We start from the raw sequence: 13,347 nt of genomic DNA, 5'->3' as shown, positions 1-13,347 counted from the left end.
CATTTTTTCCAGGGAACCGGGAATTCTGAACAATCCGACATGTGATCAAGTCATTCAAATACATTTGACCACCTTTAGATTTGATTTGCAAATTCATGAAAATTGATATGTCGCAAGCCAGGTTTTAGATTCGTCAATATCATAGCCACTTCCACCAGTGAACCGGTATTCGAAACAACCCAGCATGTGGCTAAGTCATCCGAATACGGTCGAACTGTTTTTATTTACTCTTAATTTGCTAAATCATAAAGTTGATTTGTCGCAAGCCATGGACTCGAAATTAAAGTGGTTACTGATTCTTCAAGTGGGATTATTTCAGTACTCCCCACGATGAATCCAAAATTACGGTGAATTTCTAAGCGATGACCGTGGTTCCAAAAACTAGAAGAATTTTGTGATTGACCCTGAAAATTGAACTGAAATTCATTGAAAAACGGATGGGAAAAAATACTTTGATATTGAAAATTTCAATAATATTTTACGTCAGGCTCGCATGAACGATGAATGCATCCAGATAATACAAACACATAAAATAGGTTGTGTTCAACATGGGATGTAAAGCCAACGTAAGAAGATATTAAAAACGATTTTCATAAACACCAGCTAATTCAAAACTGACATCTGAATATTTCGTTCGAGATCAGCGCAGCGAATTGTATAGTGTGACAGTTATGCGTAGAAATACAGTAGTGGGACAGTTATGCGTGGAAATTCAACAATGGGACAAATTGACTTGGCTTGCTTTTCATTGAGTTTCCGAACAAAGTTGTTTTCTAAAACTATACGTAAAAATAAACTGTTTGATGACAAAAAGTCAAAATGCACAAAAAATAACATGGGATAATTATGCGTATAACGGCAGTTCAGGCTTATACAATGTTTTAGAACAACCAATTTGGAACAACTTTACCGAAGAACGTAAATGTTAATCCCTCATTGTTCGCGTTCGAGTTATTATTTTTTTAGCTAATAGGTCATTGTGGTCCTGAAAATCAGTTTTTTCTTGATAACTTTTTATACGATAGTTGCTCACCAAAACTTTGTTCCAAGCACTTTTAGAACTTTTGATTGTGCAACTTTCTGTCGAAGAAATTAATGTTCTATCTCTTATGGTGGCAGAGGGGTCTGGGTCATTTGACATAAAGTCATTTGGCATAATACCCTTTGGCATAAGGTCATTTGGCATAACGCCGTTTGGTATAAATGCCATTTTGCATAATGGCCATTAGGGATAGGAGGAGATCCCCCAGTACCGGACACTTAAGCCACTAAATTCATAATTCGAAAAATATTGGTTACATGTGCTCGTGTTACCCATTTATGATAAATATTATCATTTTTGTAGTGTACAAAAATAAATTTGATAAAATAAATATGAATTTTGACATTGCATTTTGATGATGTATTTTAGAACCAAATTGATCGATCTTGAAAGGTGGCACCTAATACCGGACACGATCCGGAAATGCCACGAATTATGTGAATTTGAATATCATTGAATGTGTTTACTATAGGAATAGTACATAATTGCTAATTCAATGCATTTGCAACATTTACAAGAACAATTTGAGTTTTTCTTAGTTTGCAAGATGTCCATCAAAAACCTCTTTCAAATATGAAGAAAAATAGCACATTTTACGATGTTGTTCTGAATGTTCATTCTTCTTAATTTTATTGCATGTTCGATACCAGGAACGACGAAATCCATGAAAAATGAAAGTATTTTGAGACACTGGTGCAATAATTACAAAGATATCATATAACAAATCAAGCTGTCCGAAACTGTGGGACAGGAAGCGTTCAACCAAAATTGTAATTTGTCCATATTTAGTTCAATTTTGATACAAAATACATTCATACTATCAAATAAGGATTAGGTTCGAACATGCTTGCGTGATTTTTTCATATCTTAAATAATTACTAAATAGGCTCAAAATTAGCGCAAAAGGTCAAATTTTTCAAAATTTTCAAACTTTTTAACTTTTTTAAAAAGGCATGCATATTTCAAGGATGTGTTATTCTACGCAAACATTCGTTAGCTTCCTTTTCTACTAATACACCATCTTAATTGCACCATGATTTCTCAATTTTTCGACTTTGTCCGGTATTGGGTGCTGTCCGGCACTGAGGGACCTCCCCCTAATCAAATTTCGTCAAGAACAGGTATATTTTGAAAGAAGGGATATAATTCTAGTTATGACAAATGGTCGTTATGCCAAACGGCCATTATACCAAACGGCGTTATGCCAAATTACCCGCTCCCGCTGCAGAGTTATCAGAGGTTTTCTTCGAAAAAAAGGTTGTTTGCTCTGAAAAGCACAAACGGATTCTCAATCTTATATTACCATTAGAAAGATAATCTTTTTCTCTGATTATAGTGGAAAAACTATGAGGACGTTTTTTGTTTGAAGAAATTAACAATATTTTAAAAATATAATGTTTTAAACGAAAATCGAGATAGCTCATTGGTGACTTCAGCAAATGTGCAAAATTGAATGTTCTGAAAGTGTTTGAAATAAAAAAAAGTATTCATAAGAAATCAACGCTTACAAAATTTATATGGTAAAGAAAGCGAAAAAATAGATATTTTCAGGAACAATAGAAATAACTGTATGTAAAATCATTTGAAATCGAATATAAATGTATTGATATTAGATTGAGCACAGTAAGGAGTTGTAGGAAAATTATCTGCTGGTGCAGTTTAAAAGTGATCCAGGCTCACCTTCCGGTGTGCTACATTAGACAGACATTTGGGACTTATATCTGGCTCTTGCACAAGATTCGCGCATTCTTCAACAGGCGAATGCTGCCCTGGCTACTTCGTTGTGGCAGATTTAATGGATTGAATTGAATTGAATGGGATATGTTGGATGCTCAGATACCTCTATATCTCTATGAGAGGATATCACGGGAAGTAAGGTGTTGTTAATGGGAAAGAATTTGTCAATGGATACGTGTTGTTATCGTTTAGGATTGATAATCTAAGAGACAGGACCGATATTGTACGCATGACTTTCTGCTTAGTAAGCCTGTTTCGGTTCATAGTGAGTATAGTGTTTGATCTTTCGACCTTGACACTGGCTCCTGCGGAGGCGGGCGATGAGGGCAGGATCAAACATGTCGCGCGTCGGACGAGTAAAGTGAAAAAGTGCCGCGTTCGATTAGTTCTTTTTGATCCTTCGACCTTGACGCTTGCTCCGGGGCAGTGCGTCAAGAAAGCCCGATAAATCGTCAGTAACTGACTGACAACTGTTGTTTTCCCTCTCGGGTCACGCGCCAATTTTCTCTGAGAGCAAACGAGTGAAGCTGAAAGTGGATTGTTGCTGCTCAGTCAAGGATGACGGATCAATTGGTGAACTCGTTTCATGCTACTATTTCTAATCTATAAAATATGTATGACTGCACATTTAATCGTTATAACGGTGGGACGTAAATATGATTTTGAATGGTTCGTCACTGTGAGTGTCGACATAAACTCTGATTCATGAATTATTTATGTTTAACTTTTTTTTCAAAACACCACATTCTTTTTACCTTCATTATTGTAATTAAAAAAAAACTTTGAATGGTTCGACACTACAAGTGTAGACTAGCAAAAGGTTCACTTTATTCAACAAACTTTGGATGGTTCGCCACTGTAAGTGTCGGCATAAGAATAAGAGTGTTAGGAATGTTACATTTAGGTATTTGTTCAACAAACTTTGAATGGTTCGTCACCTCGAGTGTCAGCATAATTTTCCTGTACATAGAAATTGTTCATATCAAATGAAAATATTATATTTTCATATGAGAATGATTATTTTTACATATGAGAATGATTATTTTTTAATGACGATAAAAGATTGAGAATCTGTTTGCCCCTTTCAGAGATATCGGCACTTAGGAACATCCATTTTTTTTCAAAGAAAATCTCTGATATATGGGTTCATTATAGTATGCAAATGTTAGGTTCTAAAATAGGGAAACAACACCTCCAGATATTAGAAGGGAAAATTATCTGAAAATATCTCCTGGCTCCTTATCCATTTTTGCTCATGGTTTTTTTAACGTCACACCAGGTTTTGCTGCTAGAAAACCTTCAAGTATTGCAGTATTCTGCTATTATTGAATAGAAACTACTTAATGAACTCATCTTCTTCTTTCTGGCGTTACGTCCCAACTGGGACAAAGTCTGCTTCTCAGATTAGTGTTCTTATGAGCACTTCCGCAGTTATTAACTGAGAGCTTTCTTTGCCGATTGCTCATTTTTGCATGTGTATATCGTGTGGCAGGTACGAAGATACTCTATGCCCTGGGAATCGAGAAAATTTCCTTTACGAAAAGATCCTCGACCAGTGGGATTCGAACCCACGACCCTCAGCATGGTCATGCTGAATAGCTGCGCGTTTACCGCTACGGCTATCTGGGCCCTAATGAACTCATAAAGAAATTGAATTAAGAAATTCTGAAAAAAGTCTCCATATACATAACAAATGTGTAAGTGTCAGTCGTCCAAACTAGCGGGTAGGATTCGCGAATCCCCGCTGTAAAATCATTGATAGAATTAAATTCTTAATTTCAAATTCTGTCAGAAAAGTTGTATGGAATAAACTCTGTATGAGTTGTAAGACTAAGTTTCTAATTTATTGAAAAATTCCATATAATTTAGACCCTCTGCATTACACACGTGTTTCAATAACAAACTTCCCAGACAACCAGAATGTATGTATGTATAACAAAATCACCTGTAGGCTTTGTATGTGCAACATTTCACTTACAAGATGTTGCGAAAAGGTCGTCTACGTACAAAAGTGGAGGCGATATACTGTGGTGAATAATAGTATACAATGCGAGTGTGTAAATTTTCTACCAACCTCATCTGCGATCTTATGCGACTTAACTTATGATAACAAATGTTGATTTGACAGCTGCTACGGATTGATTCGACTTACTTTGTATAAGTGTACGGGACAAAACAAAATGTACAAATGAACTCAGAAAAAAAAGCATTTTATGTGAGGAAACTCATCAATCTGACGATTTTATCCATCGTGTTTTGCGGTTTTGATGTAATTTGTATGAACAAACGAGTTATTACGTAAACTTTTATGCAACTTCTGGGTTATACTTACTATCAATAAAGCCGATTAGTTTTACGGAGCGTCAAATGAAAATTAAAGTTCTAACCAAAGACGAAATAAAGTCCTCCACGTTCCTTGATAAAAATTTTATGGAACATAAGGTAATAGAGCAACATTTAAAATGCCGTGAAAAGTGTACTGCAATCTGTCAAGCTTGGGTACCTTTTTCAGTACTAAGGGACCAAATGCAGTACTATTCGTTTCTGTTCTGACTCCATACAAGAATTATTTGTCAAGCATATACCCGGTGTTTGCTTCCGATGAAACTTTCACAGGCGGGTCGCTTACACTGAACGAAAGATCCCGACTTATTTTGAATGATTCATAATTCACTTGGTTGCAAATATCCACATTCGTTATTTTGAATGATTTGATGGAATATGATGCATCCACCGTCTTTTCAATAAAAATCATTCAGTTCATTGATGATTTTCAGTATATATCCATATGACAATAAGTAGGTAGATGAATTATTGTAGCTGAAATGAATAACATCCAGCTTATGGAGGATTTTATTTTCTTCCATGTCCCAAATCGAAAATCATTCAATTTTTGTTCAAAACATCATACGGTAAGCTAATGATGCAAGATAGCAAATCATCCATGTCAAACGTAGTAAAAACGTGGCGACAACAGCGTGATTGGTTTGGTACCTCTTCGTGAATATTACAGGTAATTGCATGTTTCCATAAAATTATCCAGAATTATCTTTGCTTATTTGCTTCTAGCTTGTCTAAGGATCGACTCTACCCAGATGTTTCTATTTTCATCATCGATTTTATGGAATTTCGGCGTGGTATCTGTTCCTACAGGAGATTCCGAACTAATATTAATAGTTTACAATTAAAGTGTTTGATTTGATCTGCATATATGAATAAAACTAAACAATTGTTCATGGAACCACCACGATTAGCGATTATTTATTTTGGTTTTGTATTATTTAATATTAACTATCATATAGAAGGGGTTGTTTACATTCGCGTAAGATAATCATTCAATGTAGCGTATCTTTTAAGTGGATAAAAACCCTTCCAAGATTGTATGATTTTCATCCGATGCTATTTGTAAACAGATGATTTCAACAAAGATGAAAATCATCCTAAATGTGTCTGGGGCTCGGATGAAGCAAAAATCATTCAATTTAAGGCGGGAGATTTTGTTCAGTGTATGTGAACTGTTTTTTTTACAATGGCTTATCAACCACTATTTCTGGCAGTGTAGATAGACTCACACTCAAATCTCAATCAAAACGCTCTCCCGTGAGAGCAAACTAATTAGGCGGTACCCACAAATAACGTAACGCTCGAAGGGGAGGAGGGGGTAGGCTCGAGCGTAGATGCAATGGGAATTTAGTCAGTGTTACGTCTGTTTGTCTGTCAATTAAACTCTAAGAAATCGATCAGTGATTCCTCCATATATTCCATCAGAAATACATACTGTGATCCATGCTTATACTTCTTAGTAATTTCTACATATATGGCTCCGAAAATTCTCCCAGGTATTCTTTCAGGATTTTATTTAGAAATTTCATAAATTCGGTTGTTACTCCAGGAGATTTTTTAAAACTTCAGGAATTTCTCCAGAGAAATCCACATAATTTTCAGAGTAGAGTTTGATCCTTTGGCCGTGTTGCTTGCTCCTGCAGAGGCGGGTGAATCGGTCAGGATGAATCGTGTTGCGCATCGCTCGCGTAGCACGATAAAACAGAGTCGCGGATTGCGAATCGCGTTATTATTGTTTGATCCTTTGATCGCGTACAATGCGTATAATGCGAGCGATGAACACCTGTTCGGCGTACAATGCGTTTATCGAATAACATCGCGAATCCGGTTAGGCGTGAATATATCATGGACCGCATTACCAACTAAAGGTGACTCCCAGATCTTTACATTTTCCCACTAACCCAATATCCTTCCCATGACAACTGTGCAGATACAAAGGTCTCGATTTGTGCACATTGAGAATGGTTAGTTCATCTCCCATGCATAAAATCTCTGTGCAAATTCGATTTTTGTGGTCAATCATGGAGTGCAACTACGAAGCGGAAATGCTCATGCTCATGCTCAGAAAAATCCACAACATTTTCAGGGGCTTTGACGGAATGCACTTAGAGATTCAATCCATTTTTACAGGGATTCCGTCATAAAACTAGTCCTCGGATTTTCTTAGAAGTTCCTCTAGGAATTATTCTTGGAAGTCTGCCAGAAACTGTTCAAGAATATTTCCATCAATTCCTTAAGTGATTACTCCAGATATTCCTACATAAAATCACCCAGGTATTCTTCATGAAGTTCTTTCTGAACGACAGTTTTTGAGGAAATCCGAAGAACATCCTGGAGGCATCTCTGGAGAAATTATTGGTTGAATACCTGAAAAAGTCCTAAACACAAGTCTTTGAGGAAATACTAGGAAAGTCGATAAAAGAATCACTGTATGAGTTTCTGGAGGACATTCTAGAGCAATGTCTGAACGTAAGTTTGGATGATTTTCTGATGTAATCTGTGGAATTATTGAAGGTGTCTTTATCGGAATTTTTAGAGGAATTCCTTAGGAAGTCCTCAAGTGAATGATTATATGAACTCCTCGGAATATTTGAGGAACCCTTAAGAAAACTCTTAAGTCCTGTTTGGTCTGGTTTTGGCTAGAGATGTGTGCCGAAGGGTATTTTACCGGCGGCTGTGTGGTTCAAAAGTATGAAAGAAGTTCGCAAATTTGTCTTTCTACTAGTTACTGAAAAATTCAAGTAGGGATTATTTCAGGATTTCCTTTATTTTTCCAGAGTTCTTCCTGTACTTCTTCCAACGATTGCTTCGGTTACATCAGGAGATCCTCTACTGATTACCACAACAATTTCTCTAGATTTTTTTTTTTACAAGTATTCCGTCATAAAACTCTCCCATTTTCTTAGGAATCGATCCACAAATTCCTATAGGAATTATTCCGGGAAATGTGGCAGAAACTATTCAAGAACGTTTCCATCACTTTCTTAAGTGATTACTCCAGGGTTTCTTATATACAATCACCCAGGTATTCCTCATGAACTTCTATTTGTTTTTTTTTTTCCTGAGTTCCTCTAGGCATTTCCCCAGAAGATTTCTCTAGAGACTTACCCTGCATTGCAATTTCTTCAAAAAGTTCATTGAGTTTCTGCAGGGATTTCACCCGAAGTTTTTCAGGGATTCATCCAAAAAAACTTACAGGATATTTTTCGTATTTGTGTGGTAATTGTTCCATTTTTTCTGCAATTTATCTAGAAAGTCCTAAAAAACATCCCCAAACTAAGTTTCTTGTCAAATCTGAATTTTTTTTCCAAATTTTTGAAACACATCCTTGACGGTTCTCTGGAGATACCCCTGGATGCGTTTTTTGAGAAACATCCTTGAGAAATATCTGCAAGAATCACCGAAGAAAGGAACCATTCCTGGAGATATCCCAAATATCCTGATTGAGATCTTGAATAAATCCTGATTAAACATTTTGGTAGCAATCTCAAATAAATCCTTGGGAGATAAACTGGCTAAACTTAAAGACAAAGCCCGAAAATAATTCCTGAAAAAAAAATCATCAACAAAAATCTAATTCTGTATCTCTGGACACTCCTTAAAGTATTTCTGGAGTAATCTCTGGAAGTGTTCTTAGACGATCTTGTTGTTGCATTTTGGGAGTAATCTTGGTCAAAAACCTTGGAGAATTCCTGAAGAAAAAGGTGATACTTGAGAAGTTCTGGAAGAAGGTATCGTTTGGAAATGTTATGCTTGCATTTTGGAGGTAATGTCCTGAAAGTCTGTCTTGTAGTAATTGCAAAGGAAATCCATGAGAGAATTACCTCCAATTGATTAATTAATCATTGAAGTATATCTAAAATTTCCTCGGGAGGAATTCCTGGAAAAAAATCCCTGAACAGATACGTTGAAAAACTCTTTAAAGGCTTCCTTTGGGAGTTTCTGTAAGATTAATCGATAAATATTTGTATTCTTAGAGATATCCCAAATAATACCAATAAAAACATAATACCCCCGGAGTTCGGGTAAAAAACTAAAAATATATTGATCTTGACGCATATAAAAATTAAAAAAAAATCTTATCTGTGCCGTCTTTATAATCCTTTGCCTTAATAATATCGACTACCATTATAATTACTGTATAAAAACTACTAAAAGATGGTACAACTTGCCTATGAATCAAATTGGTCAACGGTTCAATGAGCTTTTTGCCTAATCGAGGTTCTAGCGGAGTTAAAGCACCAAACTGCAAATGGAAAGAAACATTACTTAAAGAGAGTTTGGGGGGAAACTGGCTCGAGATAGATGGGTTTGTATGAAGGGGAAGAATTCGGCAGAAACCTGGAAATCAACTCAATCAACGGATGGGTCAGTTTTTTCCCGAGGGCCGGTTCGATAGCCGTCAGGCTGGCAAACTGTAACAACCCCAGATTTTCCCCGTTTGGTTTTCGTTGGAATAGAACATGCGATTAGAGATAGGTATAACCCAAAAAAAAAAGAACCAGAATAACTTACCAGTTTGATGATTTTGATCAGCATCCAATTGTTGGTGGAGGTGGTCATCAGTTTGAAGAAAATCGGTGCGAGCGAGAGGTAATTTTTCGGATTTTTGCGGGCCAGTTCGCAGATGACGTTCACGGCGGCCGATTGCACCCCCGGATCGGGATCCTCCAGTTTCTCCTTCAGCTTCGGGAAAGCGGGACGCAACGCTTCCGGATACCGGAGGAACACCTTGTACATCATGAGGACGGCTTTCATGCGCAGGTACGGCCGGGTGGAACTCATCTGAAAAAAAAAATACCAGGGAATAAAGCGTGAGAGATGATTCATATGATAGGACTGGTAGCTACTACAACAAAATGCCTTTAAAATATCAGATCTTGAGAAAAAAAGTCCCAAGAGGAACAAAAAAGAGACCATACAGAAACCAATAAAACAAAAATAATCCAAACATGAATGAGCAAATTATTATTTAAATAAGATTTTTTCAGAAAATTCGGCCAGACATTTTTCTATGAATATTCTTGATGTTTTGGAAATTACAATTCTTAGGAACTTATGTTTAATAAGGTCCATGATTCAATTTGGCATCGGCTGTTTTCTCAGCCAAGTTGTCTGAAACTTTGCAATAAGAAGTCGTATTGCATCTTCTTTTTCTTCTTCTTGGCATTGGTGTTGTTATGAGTAGTGTTTGATCCTTCGACCTTGACGTTTGCTCCTGCGGGGGCGGGTGATGAGGGCAGGATCAAACTTGTCGTGCGTCGTTCGCTCAGAGAAATGAAAAAGCGCCGCGGATCGTTAGTAGTGTTTGATCTATTGATCGCGTCGCTTGCTCTTGTGCGGGCAAGTGACGAACACTTTTTTTTAATTTCTTTATTAGTATTATTCCAAACATTACATTCATTTCTTATATCTAGGTGTTCTGTGTTATTAGACAATACTATCATCCTAATTTGGTAAAACAAATTTAAGATTCTATTAACATTTTGTTAACAACATATTACATTTCATTTGCCGAGGCAGTTCAGATTTTTTACAGGTGAGTTGATTTCACCTGCTTATAAGAGAAAAAAAAAACGCTTTGAATATACTTTACCTAATATAGTGACGAACACTTGTTCGGCGTACAATGCGATTATCGAATTATTTCGCGAAACCGATTAGGCGTGATTATATCATGGATCGCATCACCAAACATTGGTAACTCCCAGATCTCTACCTTATCCCACTAACCCAATATCCTGTCCATGACAAACGTGGAGATGCAGAGGTGATCTCGGTCTCTAGTAACAACGGTAGTCACACTAACATTCCTTCTCTCTCCCGATGACCGTAAGGACTTGGCCGACGCCGTTATTGACTTTTAAATTTGAGCTCTCGATTTATGCACATTGAAGAATGGTAAGCTAATTCCAAGTCCCATTCATTAATTCCCTGTGCAACTTCGATTGTTCTGGTCAATCACGGAGTAGCAACTACGAATTGTACGGTCATCTATGCTTATGCTTATGCTTTCTTGGCATTGGTGTTCTTATGAGCACTTGCACAGTTATTAACTGAGTAAAGAAAGCACCAAAGTTGCCACTTTCGCATTCGTATATTGTGTGACAGGTACGGGTGATACTCTATGTCCAGTGAAGTCGAGGAAATCTTCATTACGAAAAGATCCTGGACCGTCCGGGAATCGAATCCAGACACCTTCAGCATGGCTTTGCTTAGTAGCCGTGGACTCTAACCACTCGACTAAGAAAGGCCGCTGCGTCGATTGTATATTGTGTTTAAATATTAGCTTAGTAGCTTTAAAAATCCCTACCAGTGTGAATCAAGAAAACCAAGAATAGGTCCTGGTTTCCCACTGCTCATATTACTTTATGCATTTTCAAAGATTGTATCCGGGAATTTCATGAAAAATCAATTCTGGTATTTGCCCAACAGATACATTTATTTAACTTATTTTTTATCTTCAACGCCGTTTTCAAGATTTCGGATTAGGATTTTTTTTAAAGTTCTAGCAATATCTTATGCAGGGATGCATCGGATGATTTCTTAGGATGTCCTCTGAAATTGTTCTTCAGTTTATCCAAATTTTTGAACAAGAATTTATCTAAAACAAATCCTATAGTATTATCCAGGGCAGAAAATTTTAGCCGGCAAATGGAAAAAGTCGGCGATGAAATTGGGAAAAAAATCGTCTTCGTCACTAAACCAGCGTTGGATGACTATTTGCTGCAGCGATCCGTCACCTAATCTTTGCGTCATGACGAACAAATAAGTTTCCTTCATTACGGTCAAATCTTCGTTCGGGAACTCTGAGCCGACTAAAAAATGAATCGTATCTGACACATTCCAGCGTTACGCGACACCACGAGGAACCGACTTTCATTATCAAATAAGGCCTCTCGGAAAAAATGCCTTGTGACCATATGATTATATATATATATATATATATATATATATATATATATATATATATATATATATATATATATATATATATATATATATATATATATATATATATATATATATATATATATATATATATATATTATATTATATTATATTATATAGTGTAGATTAAGGATATTTTTTAGAGATCACTAAGAAATTTGTTTGATAAATTTAGGATAACGGGCTAATAGCCTATAGTCCAAATACAAATACAAATAGATGCTGACGGAGAAATTCTATAGTGTTTGAAATCTTGTATAGTTTTGAGTTTTAAAACAGTTTTATGAAATAGTGTCTAGTGGTTCACACAAAATCGCGCATGGCTATATTTGTGCAGCACTATATTACAATTATGATCATTATCGATCGATCTGTACGTCTTTAGGAACCAGAGTAATGCTAAGGAATAAATAATTATAAAACATAATATTACTTAAAACCATAGAATCAGTCTCGCTTGATGATAGGCAGAGAGTAATTTTTAACATGCACATACATACATGCGAAGAAACCTATCGATTAAGAATTACACGAAGAACTTCAAAAAGTATACTTTGATCTGATTTATAAACAGCGGAACCATGTATTGTGACGGTTCGAGTCTTAGGTCATACACTTAAGATAACTAAGCCCTCTGGTGTTCAAAGATTGTAAAATTTTTACCTACTTCCTAGAAGTATACAATGTAACAATTTGCAGTCTGCTGAAAAAGTCATATGGGGGCATTTTCTGAGACTCCAATTCTACGTAAATACCTTAAATGGTCAGTTGGCGTCAACAGCGAAAAGTACAGACTAAAACCTTTCGAACATTCAGTTCCTATCACAGACCTTCGAACGGCGACACTGTTTTTTGTTTTCCACTCATTCAGCGTTCTACGGTTGGTTCTCAAACTTCCAACACAAGCTCATGGAAGAATGGAAGCCAACAACTGTGAAACAACGTATGGAAAATCATTAAAAACGTTAATTACTTGAAAAAAGTATGTTTTATTGGAAAAGCAATTAACAGGAATCAATGGAACTAGTGTGAATTATGTGTTTGTTTTTATGTGTTTGTTATGCTGATGCTACACATTTTGCTTCAATTTGAATATTTCAGTTTTGGGGCTATATATTGTTATTCAGAATGACAAAAGTCCATCGGAAGACCAACTAGTGAGTTAAGTAAATCTTTTAAAGATACATAGAATCAATTACAAATTACATTATTCATCAATAGTTTTACATTCTCTGGAGCAATCATGAGAAAAAGTTGGCTAATGAATAATAGCC

The 13,347-nt window shown here is 36.2% G+C and overlaps 1 protein-coding gene across 1 annotated transcript in view; it reads right to left on the bottom strand.

Moving 5' to 3' along the window:
• The window catches only part of LOC5570650 (AP-3 complex subunit delta), a 41,982-nt gene that overhangs the window by 21,347 nt on the left and 7,288 nt on the right, over window positions 1-13,347 (bottom strand). The window contains exons 2-3 of the mRNA XM_001659195.2: window positions 9,638-9,907; window positions 9,295-9,368 (exon numbers count right to left, since the gene is read on the bottom strand). Of these exons, the coding sequence (XP_001659245.1) occupies window positions 9,295-9,368; window positions 9,638-9,907 (344 nt within the window). The remainder of the gene's footprint in view (window positions 1-9,294; window positions 9,369-9,637; window positions 9,908-13,347) is intronic.

Source organism: Aedes aegypti, chromosome 1, assembly GCF_002204515.2.
Source record: "Aedes aegypti strain LVP_AGWG chromosome 1, AaegL5.0 Primary Assembly, whole genome shotgun sequence".
NCBI lineage: Eukaryota > Metazoa > Arthropoda > Insecta > Diptera > Culicidae > Aedes > Aedes aegypti.
This window is presented reverse-complemented; position numbering and strand designations above follow the sequence as displayed.